This window comes from Macaca nemestrina, chromosome 6 (assembly GCF_043159975.1).
Source record: "Macaca nemestrina isolate mMacNem1 chromosome 6, mMacNem.hap1, whole genome shotgun sequence".
In the NCBI taxonomy this organism is placed as follows: Eukaryota; Metazoa; Chordata; class Mammalia; order Primates; family Cercopithecidae; genus Macaca; species Macaca nemestrina.
Window position 1 is genome coordinate 45,686,804 of NC_092130.1, and position 24,595 is coordinate 45,711,398.

Below are 24,595 nucleotides of genomic sequence, written 5' to 3' on the forward strand. Positions count from 1 at the left end.
TGTTGCCCAGGCTGGAGTGCAGTGGCACGATCCTGGCTCACTGCAACCTCTGCCTCCTGGGTTCAAGCTATTTTCCTGCCTTAGCCTCCTGAGTAGTTGGGATTACAGGCATGCGCCACCACGCCAGGCTAATTTTGTATTTTCTCCATGTTGGTCAGGCTGGTCTCGAACTCCTGACCTCAGGTGATCCACCCGCCTCAGCCTCCCAAGGTGCTGGGATTACAGGCATGAGCCACCGCACCTGGCGACTTCTATTCAGCCTTTAAAAAACAGGAAATTCTGTCATTTGTGACATTATGCTGAGTGAAATAAACCAGGCACAGAGAGACAAATACGACACAATCTTACTTATGTGTGGAACCTAAAAAAGTTGAACTCATATAAGTAGAAAGTAGAATTATGGTTATTAGAGGTTAGGAGGCAGGAAGTGGGTGTGGAGAAGGAAAGAAGAGATATTAGTCAAAGGGTACAAAATTTCAGTTAGGATGAATAGATTCTGGTGATCTATTACACAGTATGACTATGGTTAATAATAACGTATTGTATATTTTCAAATAGGCAAAATTATGGATTTTAAATGTTCTCACCACAAAGAAACAATAATTGGCTGAGAAGATGAATATGTTAATTAGCCTAATTTGACCATTCCACAATGTATACATGTATCAAGAAATCAGTGTATCCCATAAATATATACACTTATTATTAGTCAATTAAAAATGAAAAAAGTTTAGTATTTCCAATAATTGGATATAAGGCATGATTTACTGCTATTTATTGAGAAGAATTCTTTTTCTTTCTTCTCCTTTTTTTTGCTATACTCTTGTCAGGTCGTGACAAGGCCAAACAAATTGTTTTACTACTAGCAAATGGAAAATTCAACTTACCTTATTACATAAAGTATTGGGAAAAATGGTCTCTGCTCTCTAAGCCAAGAGATGAAAGCTATTATTCTGGCAGATTCTGGTGTATCAAGTTCTGGAAGGTCTGTCTGTTAATCAAAACCAACAATATCCAATTACTTTAATTACATATCTAATGTATGGTCTATGGTCTATGGTACTTTTCAAATTTTTATTTTTTTAATTACTTTTTTTTTTCTTTTTTGAGACAAGGTCTCTGTCGCCAGGCTGGAGGCATAATCAGTGGCATAATCATGGCTCACTGCAGTCTCAACCTCCAGGCTCCAGTGATCCTCCCACCTTAGCTCCTGAGTAGTTGGGACTACAGGGGCATGCCACCATACCTGGCTAATTTTGTATTTTTTGTAGAGACAGGGTTTTGCCATGTTGCCCAGGCTGATTTCAAACTCCTGGGCTCAGGCAATACACCTGTCTCGGCCTCCCAAAGTGCTAGCATTACAGGAGTGAGCCACAGAACCCGGCCTACTTCTCACATTTAATTTATTTTTTGAGACAGGGTCTTGCTCTGTTGCCCAGGCTGAAGTGCACTGGTGTGATCATGGCTCACTGTAACCTCCACTGCCTCCCAAGGCTCAAGTGATTATCTCACCTCAGCCCCACCAAGTAGCTGGAATAAGAGAGGCATGTGCTACCTGCCAGCTAAATTTTGTATTTTTTAGTACTGAGCACCATGTTGTTCAGGCTGGTCTCGAACTTGGGCTTAAGCAGTCCGCCCACCTCGGCCTCCCAAATTGCTGGGATAATAGGTATGAGCCACCATGCCTGGCCTTGACTTTTAACATGTATATGAATCACCTGATCATCTTGTTGAACTACAGATAATAATTTAGGAGGTCTGGGGCAGGGGTGTGGTCCTGAGATTTTGCTTTCCTAAAAAATTCCTACAGTCATGCCAATGCAACTTGACTTGGGACCACAATTTTCTACGAATAATCTAGAATAGGAGTAGGCAAACTTCTTAAAGATCATTTGGTTTCTGCTGCAACTACTTAACTTTGCCATTGTTTTTTATTTTTTGAGACAGAGTTTTGCACTTGTTGCCCAGGCTGGAGTGCAATGGCGCAATCTTGGCTCACCGCAACCTCTGCCTCCTGGATTCAAGCGATTCTCCTGAGTAGCTGGGATTACAGGTGTGTGCCACCATGCCTGACTACTTTTGTATTTTTAGTAGAGATGGGGGTTTCTCCATGCTGGTCAGGCTGGTCTCGAATGCCTGACCTCAGGTGATTCGCCCGCCTCGCCTTGAGACGGGGGTTTCTCCATGTTGGCCAGGCTGGTCTTGTACTCCCAACCTCAGGTGATTTGCCTGTCTCGGCCTCCTGAAGTCCTGAGATTATAGGTGTGAGCCACCATGCCTGGCCAACCTTGCCATTGCTACACCAAAGTAGCCATAAACAATACATAAGTGAACAGGCATGGATGTTCCAATAAAACCTTATTTACAAAAACAAGTAGCAGGTACCCCTTGGGCATAGTTTCTAAGCCCTCATCTAAAAAAACCTTTTAGTTCTTCCCTTCCTTTTAGCATGACATCCAGAATTAATTGATTCATTCAGGTATTATTAAAAATATAACAATTTCTTATTTACTCATACTTAAAATGCTTAGTCATCCAGTCCAGTAGTTCTGTTCAAGGCCTAAAGCCAGTGCTTATCGTAGCTATAATCCTGACACAGCTGTCTTTTATTTATTTATTTTTTGAGACAGGTTCTTTCTCTGTTGCCCAGGCTGGAGTGCAACGGTGCTATCACTGCTCACTCCAGCCTCAACCTCCCAGGTTCTAGCACTCCTCCCATCTCAGCCTCCTAAGTAGTTAAGACCACAATTGTGTGCCACCATGCCCAGCTATTTTAAAAATGTTTTGTAGTTATGGGGTCTCACTATGTTGCTTAGGGTGGTCTCAAACTCCAGGGCTCAAACTCACCTCAGCTTCCCAAACTGCTGGAATTACAAGTGTGAGCCACCATGCCTGGCATTTTTTTTTTTTTTTTTTTTTTTTTTTTGAGATGGAGTCTTGCTCTGTTTCCAGGCTGGAGTGCAGTGGTACAATCTTGGCTCACTGCAACGTCCACCTCCCGGGTTCAAGCAATTCTCCTGCCTCAACCTCCCAAGTAGCTGGGACTACAGGCATGCGCCACCACACCCAGCTAATTTTTGTATTTTTAGTAGAGACGGGGTTTCACCATGTTGGCCAGGATGGTCTCGATTTCTTGACCTCGTGATCAGCCCACCTTGGCCTCCCAAAGTGCTGGGATTACAGCGTGAGCTGCTGCGCCTGGCCTATCTGCCTTTTAAATACATAAATTCCCTAATGATTCTATGAATGGAGTGATAGAATCCACCAATATGAAAACCTATCAATAAACATTTTTGGTATGATTCTGTTATTATTTTCTGATATCAAAATAGGGGATATTCATGTTTTTGCCACCTTTGAAATGCCCTTTATAATCACTATAATAAAAGAGTCTTACCATAGGCTGTGGAATCGATGCATAGTTTTGAACTCCTAGAACTTGGCTGAGAAAATTCTGTGTACAATTTTTTCCAACCCAAAGCATCAGTACCTAGGGACAGGAATAAAATTATTTTGAGAAGTAGCATACATAAAGGTGAGTCTGTTGAGTGAGTATATTTTATTTTATATATATATATTTGTGAGATAGGGTCTTACTCTGTCACCCAGGCTGGAGTGCAATGGTGCAATCTCAGCTCACTGCAACCTCCGCCTCCTGGGTTCAAGCAATTTCCCACCTCAGCCTCCAGAGTAGCTGGAACTACAGGCATGTGCCACCATGCCCAGCTAATTTTTGTATTTTTAGTAGAGATGGGGTTTCGCCATGTTGGCCAGGCTAGTCTTGAACTCCTGACCTCAAGAGATCTGCCTGCCTCAGCCTCCCAAAGTGCTGGGATTACAGGTGTGACCCACCGCACCCAGCCTGAGTATGTTTTAAAAGGTCAAAAAGGTAAATATATTTAGTGAGATTGTACAGCCTTTAACTGAATAGTAATTAGTATTTACCTGATGAGACATTTTATGCTTGGCATGAAACAAGGAGGATATGGAGGGGGAAGGTGGCAGACAAATGTACTGTCATGAATCACTGAACACTGGGATACATGCTGAGAAACGTTTTGTTATGTGATTTCGTTGTGTGAACATCATAGAGTGTATTTACACAAGCCTTAATGGTATAGTCTACTGTACCTAGGCTACAAACCTCTATAGGTTGTTACTGAATACTGTAGGCAACTATAACACAATGCTAAGTATTTGTGGATCTAAACATAGGAAAGGTATAGTAAAAATATGGTAGAAGGGATAAACATTACACCTGTATAGGGCACTTACCACGAATGGAGCGCACAAGACTAAAAGTTGCTCTGGGTGAGTCAGTGAGTGGTGAGTGAATGTAAAGGCCTAGGACATTACTGGACACTGCTATAAACTTTACAAACACTGTACATTTAGGCTACACTAGATATATATATGAAATTTCTTTCTTCAATAATTAACCTTAGTTTACTATAACTTTTTTTTTTTTTTTTTTTGAGACAGAGTGTTGCTCTGTCGCCCAGGCTGGAGTGCAGTGGCGCGATCTCGGCTCACTGCAAGCTCCACCTCCCGGGTTCACGCCATTCTCCTGCCTCAGCCTCCTGAGTAGCTGGGACTACAGGCGCCCGCCACCACGCCTGGCTCATTTTTTATATTTTTAGTAGAGACGGGGTTTCACCGTGTTAGCCAGGATAGTCTCGATCTCCTGACCTTGTGATCCGCCTGCCTCGGCCTCCCAAAGTGCTGGGATTACAGGCTTGAGCCACCACACCCGGCCCAGTTTACTATAACTTTATGAACTTCTTTTAATTTTTTTTTTTTGAGATGGAGTTTCACTCTTGTTGCCCAGGCTGGAGTGCAATGGCACAATCTTGGCTCACCACAACCTCTGCCTCCCAGGTTCAAGTGATTCTCCTGTCTCAGCCTCCCAAGTAGCTGGGATTACAGGCATGTACCACCACACCTGGCTAATTTTGTATTTTTAGTAGAGACAGGGTTTCTCCATGTTGGTCAGGCTGGTCTCAAACTCCGGACCTCAGGTGATCCGCCTGCCTTGGCCTCCCTAAGTGTTGGGATTATAGGTGTGGATCACCACACCCAGCCTCTTTTAGTTTTTTTTTTCTTTTTTTTTTTTTTTTTTGAGACAGGGCCTTGTTCTGATGCCCAGGCTGGAGTGCAGTGGTATGATCTCAGCTCACTGCAGCCTCAACCTCCTGGGCTCAGGTGATCTTCCCACCTCAGCCTCCCAAGTAGCTGGTATTACAGGTGCACGTGACCACGCCTGGCTGATTTTTGTATTTTGAGTAGAGACGGAGTTTTGCCATGTTGCCCAGGCTGTTCTCAAATTCCTGGGCTCAAGCAATTGCTCTCCTCGGCCACTGAAAAGGCTGGGATTACAGGCGTGAGCCACTGGGCCCGGCCAACCTTTTTTTTTTGAGACTAGGTCTCACTTTGTTGCCCAGGCTGGAGTGCAGTGGTGTGATCTCAGCTTACTGCAGCCTCAGGCTCCCCAGCTCAGCCTTCTGAGTTGCTAAGACACAGCCTTGAGCCACCACGCCTGGCTAATATTTGTATTTTGAGTAGAGACAGGGTTTCACCATGTTGCCCAGGCTGGTCTCGAAGTCCTGACCTCAAGCAATCTGCCTGCCTTGGCATCCTAAAGTGCTGCAATTACAGGCATAAGCTGCCATGCCCGGTCAACTTCTTTTAATTTTTTTTGAGTCTTTTGTAATAACACTTAGCTTAAAACACACATTGTACAGTTGCACAAAAATATTCTTTATATCCTTGTTCTATAAGCATTTTTCTATTAAAAAAAAGGTTTTTTTTTTGAGACAGTCTTGCTCTGTTGCCCAGGCTAGAGTGCAGTGGTGCAATCTTGGCTCACTGCAACCTCTGCCTCCTGGGTTCAAGTGATTCTCCTGCCTCAGCCTCCCAAGTAGCTAGGATTACAGGCATATACCACCACACCTGGCTAATTTCTTTGTATTTTTAGTAGAGATTTTCACCATGTTGGTCAGGCTGGTCTTGAACTCCTGATCTCAAATGATCTGCCCGCCTCGGCCTCCCAAAGTGCTGGGATTATAGGTGTGAGCCACCATGCCCGGCCCTATGTTTAAAATTTTTAAAATTTTTTACTTTTTAAATTGTTTTGTTAAATACTGAAACACAAACACACATTAGCCTAGGCCTATACAGCGTCAAGATAATCAATCTCGCTGTCTTCCACCTCCACACCTTGTCACATTGGAAGGTCTTCAGGGGCAATAACATGCATAGAGCTGTCATCTCCTATGATAACAAGATCTTCTTTTAGAATATCTCCTCAAGGACCTGCCTGAGTTTAACTTTTTAAAAAGTTAAGTAGGAGTACATTCCAAAGCAATAATAAAAAAATATAGTATAGTAAATACCAAATGATAGGAATTCTTCAGCTCCATTATAAATCTTATGGGATCACCATCATATAAGCTGTGACTTACACATCATTAATCAGTGTATGACTGTATATAGGTTAAAATATGAAATCTGTTCAGGAAGAGATATTAAAGGGAATGAAACCAAATGCTAAATTAAAACAGTATAGTAGTCTGCAGTGAGGGTCAGGATAAGTCAAACTACTTACAGAGCCTGCATCCATGAGGAAAGCTCCATCTCTGCTAAGCTTCTCCACTGAAAGCTGAAGAATGGGGGGTTGAGGTATGGTTCTATCACTGATGTTGAGTGCTCCCTGAGAAATTAAGTAAAAGAGTAAAGGTTTTAAATATAGAAAATATGGAGTCACAATTAAATAACAACAAAAAATTAAATGAATGTTACCTCTACAAGTTTGGGCCTTGCTTAGGTAAATCAGAATTATTCATATTTAAATATAAAGAAGATGATGAAATAGTTATCACTTATTTTCAGTAGAGAAGGGGTTTCACCATGTTGGCCAGGCTGGTCTCAAACACCTGACTTTAGATGATCCACCTGCCTCAGTCTCCCAAAGTGCTGGGATTACAGTTGTGATTTACCATGCCTGGCCGTTAACTTCTGATCTTAACCCTTGTTTCAAAAAAAGAATGCAATAGGCCACCACAGTGGCTCACCCCTGTAATTCTAGCACTTTGGGAGGCTGAGGCGGGTGGCTCACTTGAGGTTAGGAGTTTGAAACCAGCCTTACGAACATGGTGAAACCCCGTCTTTACTAAAAATACAAAATTAGCAAGATGTGGTGGTGCACGCCTGTAATCCCAGCTACTCGGGAGGCTGAGGCAGGAGAATTGCTTGAACCCAGAAGGCGGAGGCTGTGGTGAGCCAAGATCACTCCATTGCACTCCAGCCTGGGCAACAAGTGCGAAACTCCATCTCAAAAAAAAAGAAAGAAAAAAGTTACCTCAAATTTCATAGGCAATTTTCTTTTATATATGTAAAATATCTTAAATTCTTTTTCTTTTTTTTTTTGGAGATGGAATCTTGCTCTGTTGTCACTCAGGCTGGAGTACGATGGCACGATCTCGGCTCACCACGACCTCTGCCTCCTGGGTTCAAGCAATTCTCCTGCCTCAGCCTCCCGAGTACCCGGGATTACAGGCATGCATCATCACGCCCAGCTAATTTTTGTATTTTTAGTAGAGACGGGGTTTCGCCATGTTGGTCAGGCTGGTCTTGAACTCCTGACCTCAGGTGATCCACTTGCCTCGGCCTCCCACAATGCTGGATTACAGGCATAAAGCCACCGCGCCTGGCCCACATAATAAATTCTTTAAATTTTCAAAGGTTTTTTTTTTTTTTTTTTTTTTAAGACGGAGTCTCACTCTGTCACCCAGGCTGGAGTATAGTGGCATAATCTTGGCTCACTGCAACCTCTGCCTCCTGGGTTCAAGCAATTCTCTGCCTCAGCCTCCCGAGTAGCTGGGATTACAGGCACCCGCCACCATGGCGGGCTAATTTTTTTGTGTTTTGTATTTTTAGTAGAGACAGGGTTTCACCATCTTGTCCAGGCTAGTCTTGAACTCCTGACCTCATGATCCACCCGCCTCGGCCTCCCAAAGTGCTAGGATTACAGGCATGAGCCACTGTGCCTGGCCTGAAACGTTTTTAACCGAAACATTATTTCCAAAATCTATATCTTAACTTGATCACAATTTTAGAAAGATTATGATTTAACATTTTCATTCTTGTGACTTTAATTCTGGTAAATTTCTACCAAAGGAAAACATTGTTACAATTTAGATAAATATTTTTTCTTTAATTCAAGGACACTGTTACATTGAACTGGGTGTTCAGATTTAATTTCACTCTCAGATCTAGATGTGCACTTGTTCCAGTCTGGAATGATTTCTGTAACAAAAAACCCCCATCCCCCAGAAAAGATATTTTAAAAATACACCTAGAACTTTTTTTAAAAAATACTTTAAGTTCTGATACACATGTGCAGAATGTGCAGATTTGATATATAGGTATACGTGTGCCATGGTGTTTTGCTGCACCCATCAACCTGTCATCTGGGTATTAAGCCCCGCATGCATTAGGTATTTGTACTAATGCTGTCCTTCCCCTTGTCCCCACCCCCTGACAGTCCCCAGTGTGTGATATTCCCCTCCCTGTGTCCATGTGTTCTCATTGTTCAACTCCCGCTTATAAGTGAGAACATGCGGTGTTTGGTTTTCTGTTCCTAAAAATGCGTCATGAATTTGTGTGTCATCCTTGCACAGGGGCCATGCTAATCTTCTCTGTATCATTCCAATTTTAGTATATTTGCTGCTGAAGTGAGCAAAAATACACCGAGAACTTTTAAAATGTCAGTTGTTAAAAGATCAATTTGTTTGAATAAAGGTGCTCTGGTCAATTTGACAATCTTTCCATTTCTTAGATCTGCTCTACAAATGGTATTTTAAGAAACGTAAAGGCATTATTTTTAGGAGCTTCCCTATACTAAAATTTCTTTACTCAGACCTAGCCAAAAAAAAAAATAATAATAATAAAATAAAATAAAAGATAAAGCAAATAATAAACAAACCATTCCTCATTTCTGTACTGGACTATGATTAGGCTTACTAATCCTCAAGTAAAAGCCACAAAAAAGCAATCCATCTTACCTCATCTGAGAGATTGTCAACTCTATACAAACTGGGATGAGTTGTGAGCATAAGGTAAACCAAGGGCTGGTTTTTCACTTGACACATAGCAAAAATGCGTTCATCTAGACGTGCATTTGTCCCAGTCTGGAATGATTTCTGTAACAGAAAACCCCCATTCCCCACAAAAGAAGATATTTTAAAAATACATCCAGAATTTTTAAAATGCCAGTTGTTAAAAGAATATTTTCAGAGAGAATTCACAAATTTACTGTCAATTTTTTTAAAGTATCTTTTTTAAGAAGTCACGCACGCCAGGCGCGGTGGCTCAAGCCTGTAATCCCAGCACTTTGGGAGGCCAAGACGGGCGGATCACGAGGTCAGGAGATCGAGACCATCCTGGCTAACACGGTGAAATCCCATCTCTACTAAAAAAATACAAAAAGCTAGCCGGGCGAGGTGGCGGGCGCCTGTAGTCCCAGCTACTCGGGAGGCTGAGGCAGGAGAATGGCCTAAACTCAGGAGGCGGAGCTTGCAGTGAGCTGAGATCCAGCCACTGCACTCCAGCCTGGGCAACAGAGCGAGATTCCATCTCAAAAAAAAAAAAAAAAAAAGTCACACACATCTATTAAACTGTAGCTATAGCCCCACCTAAAAGTCTTTTGAAATTAACTAACTGACCATGGCAAAGTTATCTGATCTCCACGGTGTCTGTTTCCTAGTTGATAAAATAGATCAAAACACTCTATCTATCATATAATGATCATGATAATGATGTAACAATCCAAGCAACACCATAGGAAGGATGAAGTTATATTGCAGATGACAAAGTAAAGGCACACATGAAGGACCAAAAAGATATCCATTACGTCAGTGGTCCTTTTTCATACCAGGGACTGGTTTCATGGAGGACAATTTTTCCACAGACTGGTGGGGACACAGTGGAGGATGATTTTGGGATGAAACTGTTCCACCTCTTATCATCAGACATTAGATTCTCATAAGGAGCATGCAACCTAGATCTCTCGCATGCGCAGTTCACAATATGGTTGGTGCTCCTATGAGAATCTAATGCTGCCACTTATCTGACAGGAGGCGGAGCTCAGGCAGTAATGCTCCCTCACCTACTGGTCACCTCCTGCTGTGTGGCTCAGTTCCTAACAGGCCACCCACTGGTACCAGTCCGTGGTCCGGGGGTAGTGCACTTAGAACCCTGCACTAAATGGTCCATAAGTGCTGGGTGAAGGATTAATGGCAGCTGTCATTGATTCTCCCACCATACAAACAATATAACAAAGAATACTAATAAACAAGAAATCGTAATACTACTACAAATGAGGAAAGCTTCTTAGTAAAATGAGTTAATAAGTAACTATGATATTTAACTGTTATTATTTTCTTTACACAGATAAAAATGGAGAAGAAAAAAGATATGGGTAAGGTTTTTTTTGTTTTTTTTTTTTTTTGAGACAGAGTCTCCCTCTGTCGCCCAGGCTGGAGTGTAGTGCTGTTCGATCTCTGCACACTGCAACCTCTGCCTCCTGGGTTCAAGCGATTCTCCTGCCTCAGCCTCCTGAGTAGGTGGGATTACAGGTGCGTGCAACCACGCCTGGTTTTATCTTTTTCTTTTTTTTTTTTTTTGTATTTTTAGTAGAGACCAGGTTTCAGCATGTTGTTCAGGCTGGTCTTGAACTCCTGACCTCATGATCCGCCCACCTTGGCCTCCTAAAGTGCTGGGATTACAGGCGTGAGCCACTGCGCCCAGCCAGTTGTGGGTAAGGTTTTAAGTATTCCAATTGATGGAAAGGAGTAAAATAGGCAGAGAGAAAATAATAATGAAATTATGTATTAAAACAAGTACACTGAGCCGAGTGCTGTGGCTCACACCTTTAATCCCAACACTTTGGGAGGCCGAGGCAGGTGCATCACAAGGTCAGGAGTTCGAGACCAGCCTGACCAGCATGGTGAAATCCCATCTCTACTAAAAATACAAAAAATTAGCCGGGCATAGTGGTACATGCCTGTAATCCCAGCTACTCAGGAGGCTGAGGCAGGAGAATCACTTGAACCTAAGAGGTGGAGATTGCAGTGAGCAGAAATTATGTCACTGCACTCCAGCCTGGGCGACAGAGTGAGACTGTCTCAAAAAAAAAAAAAAAAAATACACTGCCTACATTAAAGGAAGATTATAAAAGCTCTTAAGATTTTAATGGAAGAAACAAAGTTCCATCTATTCATTTAAAAAATGTTTCCGGCCGGGCGCGGTGGCTCACGCCTGTAATCCCAGCACTTTGGGAGGCCGAGGCGGGCGGATCACAAGGTCAGGAGATCGAGACCACGGTGAAACCCCGTCTCTACTAAAAATACAAAAAATTAGCCGGGCGCGGTTGTGGGCGCCTGTAGTCCCAGCTACTCGGGAGGCTGAGGCAGGAGAATGGCGTGAACCCGGGAGGCGGAGCTTGCAGTGAGCCGAGATCGCGCCACTGCACTCCAGCCTGGGCGACAGAGCGAGACTCCGTCTCAAAAAAAAAAAAAAAAAAAAAAAAAAAAAAAAAAAAAAAATGTTTCCTGAGTGTCTATTATATACTAGGAACGGTTCTAACTGCTAGGACAAAAAAATGAATGAAAAAGATAAAAATCCTTGTCCTCATAAAGTTTACATCCTATTAAGGGAAGAATAAAAAATAAGCAAAATATGTGGTATGTCGGTGATAAATGCTATAGGAAAAATACAGGAGGTAAGAGTGATTAAAGGTGTCAGGATGGTGTGGGATGGGGTGGGATTAGGGTGTTGCATATTAAATGGGGAAGATCAAAGAACGTAGGCTTTAGAATAAAGCATTTCAAGAAAGGCCTGAAGGAGAAAGAAGAGCTCAGATTTTTTTTTTTTTTTTTTTTTTTTTGAGACGGAGTCTCACTCTGTTACCCAGGCTGGAGTGCGGTGGCACGATCTCGGCTCACTGCAAACTCCGCCTCCCGGGTTCACGTCATTCTCCTGCCTCAGCCTCCCGAGTAGCTGGGACTACAGGTGCCCGCCACTATGCCCTGCTAATTTTTTGTATTTTTAGTAGAGACGGGGTTTCACTGTGTTAGCCAGGATGGTCTCGATCTCCTGACCTCATGATCCACCCGTCTCGGCCTCCCAAAGTGCTGGGATTACAGGCGTGAGCCACCGTGCCCGGCCCTTTTTTTTTTTTTTTTTTGAGACGGAGTCTTGCTCTGTCGCCCAGGCTGGAGTGCAGTGGCACAATCTCGGCTCACTGCAACCTCCGCTTCCTGGGTTCACGCCATTCTCCTGCCTCAGCCTCCTGAGTAACTGGGACTACAGGCGCTCGCCACTATGCCCTGCTAATTTTTTGTATTCTTTAGTAGAGATGGGGTTTCACTGTGTTAGCCAGGATGGTCTCGATCTCCTGACCTCGTGATCTACCCGCCTCAGCCTCCCAAAGTGCTGGGATTATAGGCGTGAGCCACTGTGCCCGGCCGAGCTCAGATTTTTAAATGTTAAAATTTAAATATTTGCCAGGCACAGTGGCTCATGGCTGTAATCCCAACAATTTGGGAGGCCAAGGTGGGCGGATCATGAGGTCAGGAGTTTGAAACCAGCCTTACGAATGTGGTGAAACCCCGTCTTTACTAAAAATACAAAATTAGCAAGACGTGGTGGTGCACGCCTATAATACCAGCTACTTGGGAGGCTGAGGCAGGAGAATTACTTGAACCCGGGAGGCGAAGGTTGCAGTGAACCGAGATTGTGCCATTGCACTCCAGCCTGGGCAACAAAAGCCAGACTCTGTCTCAAAAAAAAAAAAAAATTAAATATTTATGTAATCTGTGTACTTATATTCAGAAATGGAAATACGTAATTTGAATTAGAGAAGTGAGAACTAGAGGTTGGGCACGGTGGCTCATGCCTGTAATCCCAGTACTTTGGGAGGCCATGGAAGGCAGAGATCACAAGGTCAGGAGTTCAAGACCAGAATGGCCAACATAGTGAAACCCTGTCTCTACTAAAAATACAAAAAATTAGCTAGGCATGGTGGCGGGTGCCTGTAATCCCAGCTACTCTGGAGGCTGAGGCAGGAGAATCACTTGAATCCAGGAGGTGGAGGTTGCAATGAGCTAAGATCACGACACTGCACTCTAGCCCGGACAACAGTGTGAAACTCCGTCTCAAAAAAAAAAAAAAAAAAAAAAGAACTGTAGATTCAAAAGCCACTCCTACTAGAAAGTAATGAGTTGCTCTTCTCACCTGGAAAAAACTATACACAACAGACAAGTAGATCCCAGAGTTTAGGAAAAATACAGACAAGATGCAGGCCAGGTGTGGTAGCTCACGCCTGTAATCCCAGCAATTTGGGAGGCCGAGGCCAGTGGATCATTGAGGTCAGAAGTTCAAAACCAGCCTGGCCAACATGGGGAAACCCCGTCTCTACTAAAAATACAAAAATTAGCCAGGTGTGGTGGTGCACACCTGTAATCCTAGCTACTCAGGAGGCTGAGGTCGCAGTGAGCCGAGATCGCCACTGCCACTCCAGCCTGGCGATACAGCAAGACTTAAAAAAAAAAAAAAAAAAAAGATGCAGAGCAGTCCTTTATTTTTCTTATTAAAAAATTTTTTTTGTAGGGGTGGAATTTCACTATGTTGTCCAGGCTGGTCTCAAACTCCTAGACTCAAGCAATCGACCCTCCCGCCTTGGCCTCCCAAGGTGCTAGGATTACAGGCATGAGCCACTGTGCCCAGCCAGCAGTCCTTGAACAGTTCTGGAATCTGGAATGCTTCTTCAGGTGCATTTTTAACATGAGTTGTTTCTTAATTTAAAAAATTAAACAAAATTTTTAATAGAGACATTCTTGCTTTCTTGCCCAGGCTGGTCTCAAACCTCTAGCTTTAAGCAATCCTTCTACCTTGGCCTCTCAAAGTATATTGGGTTATAGGTATGAACCACGGCACCTGGCCAACATGAGCTTTTATTTATTTAATTTATATTTTAAGAGAAGGAGTCTCGCTCTGTCACCCAGGCTGGAGTGCAGTGGTGCAATCTCAGCTCACTGCAACCTCTGCCTCCTGGGTTCAGGCGATTCTCCTGCCTCAGCCTCCCAAGTAGCTGTGACTACAGGCATGTGCCACCATGCCCTGCTAATTTTTGTAATTTTTGTGGAGACGAGGTTTCACCACTTTGGCCAGGCTAGTCTCAAACTCCTGAACTCAAGTGATCTGCCCGCCTTGGCCTCCCAAAGTGTTGGGATTACATGCATGAGCCACCATGGCCAGCCAACACGAGCTTTTAAATAAAATTTTATAAGGGAAGTTTATCCTGAGGCAAAAAGCTTGGACATTCAATTTTGGACACTGGATAAATAAGCCTACTCCACCAGACCAGAGTTTTCCTTCTTTTCTGGGAGGAAGGCAAAGAGCAGGCAGGGAAGACATGTAAATAATAAATAGCAAATGAAAAACCCTACAATCAAAGTAAAACAAAGAAAAACCCTACAAACATTTAAACTCAAAGACAAGGATATGGAAGTCCAATCCAGATCATGGAAACAAGTATGCAGGTATACAGGTATAATAAAGTGTATCTGAAGAAGATTAAGGGCCAGGCATGGTGGCTCATGGCTGTGATCCCTACACTTTGGGAGGTTGAGGCAGGAGGATCACCTGAGGTTGGATGTTAGAATCCAGCCTAACCAATATGGTGAAACCCTGTCTCTACTAAAAATACAAAAATTAGCTGGGGTGTGGTAGTGCATGCCTATAATCCCAGCTACTCAGGAGGCTGAGGCGGGAGAATTGCCTGAACGCAGGAGGTGGAGGTTGAACCCAGAAGGTGGAGGTTGCAGTGAGCCGAGATCATGCCATAGGGCTCCAGCCTGGGCAATAGAGGGAGACCCTGTCTCGGAAAAAAAAAAAAAAAAAAGAAGAAGAAGATTAATAAGTGTAATTGGTAGCTCATGCCTGTAATCCTAGCACCTCGAGAGGCCAAGGCAGGCAAATCACCTGAGATCAGGAGTTTGAGACAAGCCTGACCAACATGGTGAAACCTTGTCTCCACTAAAAACACAAAATTAGTCAGACACAGTGGCACACGCTTGTAATCCCAGCTACTCGGAAGGCTGAGGCAGGAGAATCACTTGAACCTGGGAGGTTGAGGTTGCGTTAAGCCAAGATCGTGCTACTGCACTCCAGCCTGGGTGACAGAGCAAGACTCCAACTCAAAAAAAAAAAGAAAAAAGAGAGAAGTGTAATGTCGCTGAAATTCTGTAGGGACAGGAAAGAGCCAAAAAATAAAAATAAAATAAAATCACATGTGTGGTATCTTCTTTTTTTAAAAAAGTTAACTTTCTTGTTGGTGAAAAATTCTAATTGCATATATTTATGAGGTATAAAGAGATGCTATGATATAGTATAAAATGTGGAATGATTTAATGAAGCTAGGTAACATACCCGTAACCTCAAATAGTTATCACTTATTCTTCCTGTCTAACTAAAACACTGTATCTTTTGTTCAATATCTCCCCATTCCTTCCTCACCACCCAGCCTCTAGTAACCACTATTCTGCTTTCTGCTTTTGTGTGTTTGATTTCTAGCTTTCACGTATAAGTGAGAACACGCAGTGCATGTGTGCTTTCTTGCACCAGCAATATAATATAAAATTCTTGTTTTGGAAAACTGATTATCAGTTGAATTTTTTATAATGTCACTGAATACTTAGCTTAAAGAAGCATCTTATGAACAAGGAACTTACTCTGAATCAGTTTTCTGTAACTTTTTTTGGTTATTAAACTTTTCAAAGTTCAAATAAGAGGTAAGGCCCCTGTCGTCAAAAATTTAACTAGCATAAACTTACATATACAATGTTTAGGGATTCATAGGAAAAAAATTTTGCCTTTTGATGTTTCCATTGTGTTCGTTTCTTTCTTTTTGTTTGTTTATTTTGAGACAGAGTCGGGCTCTCTCGCACAAGCTGGAGTACAGTGGCGCGATATGGGCTCACTACAACCTCTGTCTCCTGGACTCAACCATCCTCCCACCTCAGCCTCCCAAATAGCTGGGACTACAGGTGTGCACCACCACACCTGGCTAGTTTTTTTGTATTTTTTGCAGAGACCAGGTTTCACCATGTTGCCTAGGCTGGTCTCAAATGCCTGGACTCAAGCAATCCACCCACATCAGCCACCCAAAGTGCTGGGATTTCAGGTGTAGGCCACAGTGCCTGGCCATCACTGTGTTAGTTTCTGTACTGTTTTTCTTACCTGTTTAAGGAGAGCCAATACAAAAAGTGGGAAAAGCCGCAAAGAAAAAGGAACCACGAGTCCAGGCTGCTGGTTACTTAAGACTGAAGAACGGTAAGCTGAAAGGGAGTCAATGACTGCATTCACTAGAGCATCCCGAGCGTCACTCAGACTGGCAGTCATAGATCTGTCAACAGCTAAGCAAGGTGAGGGTAAGGACAAAAAAGAAATATGATAGAAGTTTAGCTAGTCCACTGTTAAGGATAGAAGAGATAATTTTTAAAAACTATACTAAGTATCTCTCCAATTTACTATATACACAAACGAGGCAAAACACAGCAGCTAAAAGCATGGTCTGGAGAACGGAGCCAACCTCTGTTGAAATGCTGCTCTGCTATTTCCTAGTTGTATAATGATTTGGCAAGTAATTTAACCTTCCTGAGCCTCAGTTATGCTACTGACTGTAATCCAACATTTTATATACCACTGAGAAAGAAAAACATTGCAATTAAACACACAATGCTTTCCTGTGTTTCCTGAAACACAGAGTGTTTCGAAACAGAGTTCTTTTGAAATTTTAATTTTAATTAATTAATTAAACCAAATTTTTTGTACAAAGTCTCCCTATGTTGCCCAGGCTGATCTCAAACTTCTGGTCTCAAGCAATCCTCCTGCCTCAGCCTTCCAAAGTGCTGGGATTATAGGCATGAACCACTATGCCCAGCCCAGAGTTATTTCATATTTACAGGAAGAGTTCTTAGAGTTATTTATTTATTTATTTATTCAGACACAGAGTTTCGCTCTGTCGCCCAGGCTGGAGTGCGGTGGTGTGGTCTTGGCTCGCTGCATCCTCTGCCTCCCAGGTTCAAGCAATTCTCCTGCCTCAGCCTCCTGAGTAGCTGGGACTATAGCTGGGACTACAGACATGTGCCACCACACCTGACTAATTTTTTTTTTTTTCTTTTTTGCATTTTTAGTAGAGATAGGGTTTCACCATGTTGGCCAGGCTGGTCTTGAACTCCTGGCTTCAAGTGATACACCCCCCTCAGCCTCCCAAAGTCCCGGGATTACAGACATGAGCCACCATGCCTGGCCTCTTATTTAGACAGATTTTCATCATTTGTCATGCCACTCTGTTTATAAGCATTTCTGCATGAAAACTTTTTTTCAAAACTTTAAAAAAAAAAAGGATAACTGTTTGGAAGACTTGTCAAACTTTAATTAAACTCCATCCACGTGGTACTAAAAGTACATTCAATATAGTAGCAGAACCAATACTTATGAAGTTGTGACAATTTATCAAAAACCCACAAAACCCACCTAATAGTTACTGCTGTCATTCATAATAATAATCACAGTTACAAAAAAAAAATGTAACTTAAACAAAAAAATAAAGGCAATGATCTTCAAATTTCACAGGTCACAATCCTGAACATCTAACAACATAAAAGATTGAAGTGTGGGTAAATCCTTTACCAGGCTCCATGTAAAACATTTTTCCCAATAGGAAATTCAAGAAAGTGAGTAACTATTCCCGATACAGACAGAATTAAGTTTGAAGCAAATGGACTTACTGAGGCCGGGTGTGGTGGCTCACAGCTGTAATCCCAACAGTTTGGTAGGCCAAAGCAGGAAGATTGCTTGAGCCCAGGATTCAAGATCAGCCTGGGCAACATGGTGAGACTCTTTGTCTCTAAAAAAATTTTTTTAAAGGTAGCTGGGTGAGGGCCGGGCGTGGTGGCTCACGTCTGTAATCCCAGCACTTTAGGAGCCCAAGGTGGGTGGATCATGAGGTTAAGAGATCAAGACCATCCTGGCCAACATGGTGAAACCCCGACTCTACTAAAAATACAAAAATTAGCTGGGTGTGGTGTCGTGCGCCTGTAGTCCCAGCTACTCGGGAGGCTGAGGCAGGAGAATTGCTTGAACTTTGGGGTCAGAGGTTGCAGTGAGCTGAGATTGTGCCACTGCACTCCATCCTGGGAGGCTGAGTAAGACTCCGTCTCAAAATAAAATAAAATAAAATAAAGGAAATGAAATGAAATGAAATGAAATAAAATAAAATAAATAAAAGTTAGTTAGCTGGGTGTGGTGGTGTGGGCCTCTAATCCCAGTTATTCAGGAGGCTGAGGTGGGAGGACCCCTTGAGCCCAGGAGGTCAAGGCTGCAATGAGCTAGAACCACACCACTGCACTCCAGCCTGGGTGACAGAGCAAAACTCTGTTTTTCAAAAACCAAAGAAAGAAAATAGACCCACTGAAAGTCTTCCTTCAAGTAGAAAGACCACAAGAATCAAAATGATGTTACTAAGCTGTATGTATTTGAAAAGGGACCAAAAAAAAATCAAGAAGGCAATTATATCTGAGATGGAAATAAATAGGTTAAGATATCAGTAAGTTTTCTATTGGCTCACATGATGTGGCTGTAAACAAATGTATGGTGGTAAACTGGTTTTTCAATCCCAAATTCCATGACTCTAAGTCTAATGATCTTTATGGTACACTGTTTCACATAAAAAGAGTATTAAATAGCACTAATATTAACCATTACATAAGATATAGTTGGCCGGGCACGGTGGCTCACGCCTGTAATCCCAGCACTTTGGGAGGCCAAGGCAGGCGGATCACATGAGGTCGGGAGTTCAAGACCAGCTGACCAACATGAAGAAACCCTGTCTCTACTAAAAATACAAAAATTAGCCAGCCATGATGGCACATGCCTGTAATCCCAGCTACTTGGGAGGCTGACGCAGGAGGATTGCTTGAACCCGGGAGATAGAGGTTGTGGTGAGCTGTGATCGTGCCATTGCACTCCAGTCTGGGCAACAAGCGCGAAACTCCAGCTCAAAAAAAAAAAAAAAAAAAAAGATACAGCTAAGTTCAGCGTAGACAAATATAGTGTCTACACTAGAGTGGTTACTTAAGGCCAGTAAGGGAGAGAGGAACAAGAGGGCAGTAACTGCTAATGAGCATGAGGTTTCTCTTGGGGCAACAGAAATGTTATAAAATTAGATTGTGGTGATAGCTGTACAACTCTGTAAAAACACGAAAAACAAATGAATTATCAACTAAATTGGATGAAATGGTATGGTATGTAATTATATCTCAATAAATTTGTTTAAATAAACAAACAAAAAAGATAAGATTATCTGCAGCAGATCTTTTCATTCAAATAGTTACTTAGCAGGCACCCAGGGGATCTAAAACATTCAAACTATAAAGCTAACTATTTAAGGGAAAACAAAACTGTTTGGATGTGCCTAATGTTATTACTTGTAAAATATTTATAAGAGATAACAACTCTTACCCATATTGGCCAATAACCCTGAAATTGCTTGAACATCAGCTCCAAGAAAGACATCATTCAGAGTTGAAACTACTGGCAAACACAAAGTATGAACACGAATTCTTCTTTCGCCTTTGAGGAAAATACATAAACAACAGTAAGGGGCAACTATATATAATAAAAGATTATGTTAAAGTCACTTGGAAAAATCACTTCTTAGCTGGGTGCAGTGGTGTACCCCTGTAGTCCCAGCTACTCCAGAGGCAGAAACAGGAGGATCCCTTGAGCTCAGGAGTTCAAGTGCAGCCTGGGCAATACAGTGAGACTCCATCTCTTAAAAACAAACTATATGCCGGGCGCGGTGGCTCACGCCAGTAATCCCAGCACTTTGGGAGGCCGAATTGGGCGGATCACGAGGTCAGGAGATCGCGACCATCCTGGCTAACACGGTGAAACCCCGTCTCTACTAAAAATACAAAAAATTAGCCGGGCGAGGTGGCGGGCGCCTGTAGTCCCAGCTACTCGGGAGGCTGAGGCAGGAGAATGGCGTGAACCCAGGAGGTGGAGCTTGCAGTGAGCTGAGATCTGGTCACTGCACTCCAGCCTGGGGGACAGAGCGAGACTCCGTCTCAAAAACAAAAAACAAAAAACAAAAAACAAAAAACAAACAAACAAAAAAAACAAACTATATATATATATATGAAAAAAATCACTTATTTTCAATTTAGAACCAAGTAGTATAGTTATATAGTAAGCAGAGATAGTATCAAAAGTTTTATATTAGCCAGACACAGTGGCTCACACCTGTAATCCCAGCACCCACCACTTTGGTAGGCTAAGGTGAGAGGATCACCTGAGGCGAGGAGTTCAAGACAGGGCTGGACACTTAAGAACTTATTTCTATTAAAAATAAGTACAAAAATATTAAAAATTTCATCCTTTTTTTTTTTTTTAGAAACAAGGTCTCATTCTGTTGTCCAGGCAGAAGTGCAGTAGCACAATCATAACTCACTGCAGCCTCAAACTCCTGGGCTCAAACAATCCTCCCTACTCAGCCTCTCAAGTAGCTAGGACTACCAGTGTATGCCACTATACCTGGCTAATTAAAAAAATATTTTTTTAGAGACAGTGTCTCACTATGTTGTCCAGGCTGGTCTTGAACTCCTGGCCTCAAGTGATCCTCCCCAGTCAGCCTTCCAAAGTGCTAGGTTTATAGGCCACCACACCTGGCCCTACTTAATTTTTTTTAACTATAAAATTCTTTTCATTCAGGTTATTACTAAACGAACAGGGATCGTATTCAAATGACAATATGCTAAAATTTTTAAAATCTCTTTTTTGAACTTCTTAGTTGGTTTACTGCTTTTAGTAATGAAAATTTTAAGGGCTGGGCGCAGTGGCTCATGCCTGTAATCCTAGCACTTTGGGAGGCCAAGGCAGGCAGATCACGAGGTCAAGAGATTGACACCATCCTGACCAACATGGTAAAATCCTGTCTCTACTAAAAATATAAAAATTAGCTGGGTGTGGTAGTGCACATCTGTAGTCCTAGCTACTTGGGAGGCTGAGGCAGAAGAATCACTTGAACCCAGGAGGCGGAGGTTGCAGTAAGCAGAGACCGCGCCACTGCACTCCAGCCTGGAGACAGAGTGAGACTCCGTCTCTAAGTAAGTAAATAAATAAATAAATTTTAAGTGAGCACACATAAGATATGCTACATGTGTTTTACAGCCTGTTTTGACATTTGAAATCCAAATAATATTTGAACATTTGAAATCCAAACAAACAACTTACCTTTGCTGGATGTATACAAGAGCGCTGACTGAAAAGAAACCAACTGAGTGTCAGTAAGACTCTCTTCCACTGACATCTGTACTGCATACCCAGCATCCGGGTTGACGTTAGGCAAAGACAATAAGTCGGTTGACCTAACAAAGAAGTTCCCATGGAAAGTATGAATGGAAAGACCTAAAAGAGAAAAAGGTAACAAAATGATTTTTATACACCTACATACTGATATTTACATTTTATCCTAGTTATCAGATTGGCAAAAAGTAAAGAAATCTAGATAATACACAGTACTTACTGAGGTTAAGGAATAACAGATGCCTTTTGAAATGAAGGTGGGGATACTAATTTTCTTTTTTTTTTTTTTTTTTTTTTTGAGACGGAGTCTCGCTCTGTCACCCAGGCTGGAGTGCAGTGGCGCGACACTGCAAGCTCACTGCAAGCTCCACCTCCCGGGTTCACGCCATTCTCCCGCCTCAGCCTCCGAGTAGCTGGGACTACAGGTGCCCGCCACCACGCCCGGCTAGTTTTTTGTATTTTTAGTAGAGACGGGGTTTCACCATGTTAGCCAGGATGGTCTCGATCTCCTGACCTCGTGATCCACCCGCCTCGGCCTCCCAAAGTGCTGGGATTACAGGCTTGAGCCACCGCGCCCGGCCGGGATACTAATTTTCAAAAAACATTTTTGGGTCAGGTGCAGTGGCTCACGCCTGTAATCCCAGCACTTTGGGAGGCCAAGGCGGGTGGATCTCCTGAGGTCAGTTCGAGACTAACCTGGCTAATAACATGGTGAAACCCTGTCTCTACTAAAAACACAAAAATTAGCCAAGCATGGTGGCAGGTGCCTGCACGGGAGGTTGAGGCAGGAGAATTGCTTGAATCCGGGAGGCAGAGGTTGCAGTGAGCTGAGACTGCGCCACTACACTCCAGCCTGGGCGACAGAGCGAGACTCTATCTCAAAAAGAAAAACAAAAAACATTTTTGGAGGATAATTTGGCAGTATCTATCAAAATTCTAGATACTTATTTTGACTTTAGCAATTCCATATCAAAGAATGTGTCCTACAGATATCTTCATTTAAGTGCCAAATTTATACATGCAGGAAAATTTCAAGTAGACTGGTGTGTCACAGCAAAAAAATTTAGAAATACTTTCGATGGGTATCAGTAGAAAAACTAGGCCAGGCACAATAGCTCATGCCTGTAATCCTAACACTTTCTTAGGTTGAGACAGGAGGATCACTTGAGGTCAGGAGTTCGAGACCAGCCTGGGCAACATGGTGAAATCCTGTCTCTACTAAAAATACAAAAATTAGCCGGGCTTGGTGGCACACGCCTGTAGTACCAGCTACTCGGGAGGCTGAGGCAGGAGAATCGCTTGAACCCAGGAGGCAGAGGTTGCAGTGAGCCGAGATCGTGCCACTGCATTCCAGCCTAGGTGACAGAGACTCTGTCTCAAAAAAACAAACAAACAAACAAAACTAAACTGTGATTTGTCCAATCTGCTGAATACTAGGTAGAATAGGTAGAAGTTTAAATTAATGTGATGGATTTATATGATCTAAAATTAATGAATCTTCAAGGTTTATTGAATAAAAATACATACAATATGTCACTTATGTAAATAGACCATAAGATATGTTTTCCATGGAGATGTACCGAAGTATGTAAATGTACAGGAAATTCGGTATATACCAAGTGATATATATCATTTTTAATAGGAAATTCTGATATATATCATTTTTTTTTTTTTTTTTTTTTTGAGACGGAGTCTCGCTCTGTCGCCCAGGCTGGAGTGCAGTGGCCGGATCTCAGCTCACTGCAAGCTCCGCCCCCCGGGTTTACGCCATTCTCCTGCCTCAGCCTCCCGAGTAGCTGGGACTACAGGCGCCCGCCACCTCGCCCGGCTAGTTTTTTTGTATTTTTAGTAGAGACGGGGTTTCACCGTGTTAGCCAGGATGTTCTCGATCTCCTGACCTCGTGATCCGCCCGACTCGGCCTCCCAAAGTGCTGGGATTACAGGCTTGAGCCACCGCGCCCGGCCTATCATTTTTAACTACATAAAAATGAAGTGAAAGTGTATGTGTCACATACACACGCAAGCTGATACAGGAAGACTTTAGCTTTATCAATGATGTTTTTATTTTTTACAAGAAAAACAGATGCACATGTTGCTTGTGAAATAAAAACCAACTTAAAAATAGTAATCAGGATTAAAAAGAATGCTGGGCATGGTGGCACATGCCTGTAATCCCAGGTATTCAGGAGGCTGAAGCAGGAAGATTGCTTAAGCCCAAGAGTTGAAAGCAAGCCTGGTCAACATAGTGAGACCCTGTCTCTTAAAAATAAATATATAACATTAAAAAAGAAAGAAAGAAAAAGGAGAATGTGGGTCTGTACATATAAAAATAGAAAGGTGTTCCAAGATATTGTGAAAAAAATTAAAAAGCCAGGTGTAATTCCTCACTGCTTTTACTTGAAGTTCAAAATATATGTTTATAAATGCCATAGGAAAGTTTCTGTTTTTGTTTTTTTGAGACAGAGTTTCGCTCTTTTTGCCCAGGCTGGAGTGCAATGGCGTGATCTTGGCTCACTGCAACCTCCGCCTCCCAGGTTCAACCTCCTGCCTCAGCCTCCCAAGTAGCTGGGATTACAGGCAACTGCCACCATGTCCGGCTAATTTTTTTTTTTTTTTTTTTTTGTATTTTTAGTAGAGATGAGGTTTCACCATGTTGACCAGGATGGTCTCGATCTCTTGACCTTGTAATCCACCCGCCTCGGCCTCCCAAAGTGCTGGGATTACAGGCATGAGCCACCACTCCCAGCCATAGGAAAGTTTCTGAAGAGCATATGATTAACTGTAGAGTGGAACAGAGGTTAGGCTTGAGTTCTCATTTTATATTTTTTTGTACATTATTTGTGTTAACTTTTCTAAGAGTATGTATTTGATCCGTAGTGAATTTATCATAATAAAATAAAAAGAGAAACCTAAGCAAGCTAACCACAAAGCTTTATTAAGCACTCTAGAAAGAGGGTGGTGGGCCCTAGTGGCTCACACCTGTAATCCCAGCACTTTGGGAGGCCGAGGCAGGCAGATCACGAGGTCAGGAGTTCAAGACCAGACTGACCGACATGGTGAAACCCCATCTCTACTAAAAATACAAAAATTACCTGGGCATGGTGGCACTTGCCTGTAATCCCAGCTACTCGGAAGGCTAAGGCAGGTGAATCACTTGATCCCGGGA

At 42.6% G+C, this 24,595-nt stretch overlaps 1 protein-coding gene and 1 pseudogene across 1 annotated transcript in view; both read right to left on the reverse strand.

Moving 5' to 3' along the window:
* LOC105467255 (SEC24 homolog A, COPII coat complex component) overlaps positions 1–24,595 on the reverse strand; it is an 81,600-nt gene that overhangs the window by 3,988 nt on the left and 53,017 nt on the right. Inside the window, exons 16-22 of the mRNA XM_071098435.1 lie at positions 21,358–21,531; positions 19,585–19,695; positions 16,300–16,475; positions 9,063–9,200; positions 6,605–6,709; positions 3,398–3,490; positions 888–991 (exon numbers count right to left, since the gene is read on the reverse strand). Of these exons, the coding sequence (XP_070954536.1) occupies positions 888–991; positions 3,398–3,490; positions 6,605–6,709; positions 9,063–9,200; positions 16,300–16,475; positions 19,585–19,695; positions 21,358–21,531 (901 nt within the window). The remainder of the gene's footprint in view (positions 1–887; positions 992–3,397; positions 3,491–6,604; positions 6,710–9,062; positions 9,201–16,299; positions 16,476–19,584; positions 19,696–21,357; positions 21,532–24,595) is intronic.
* LOC112424122 (U6 spliceosomal RNA) lies at positions 8,641–8,740 on the reverse strand (annotated as a pseudogene).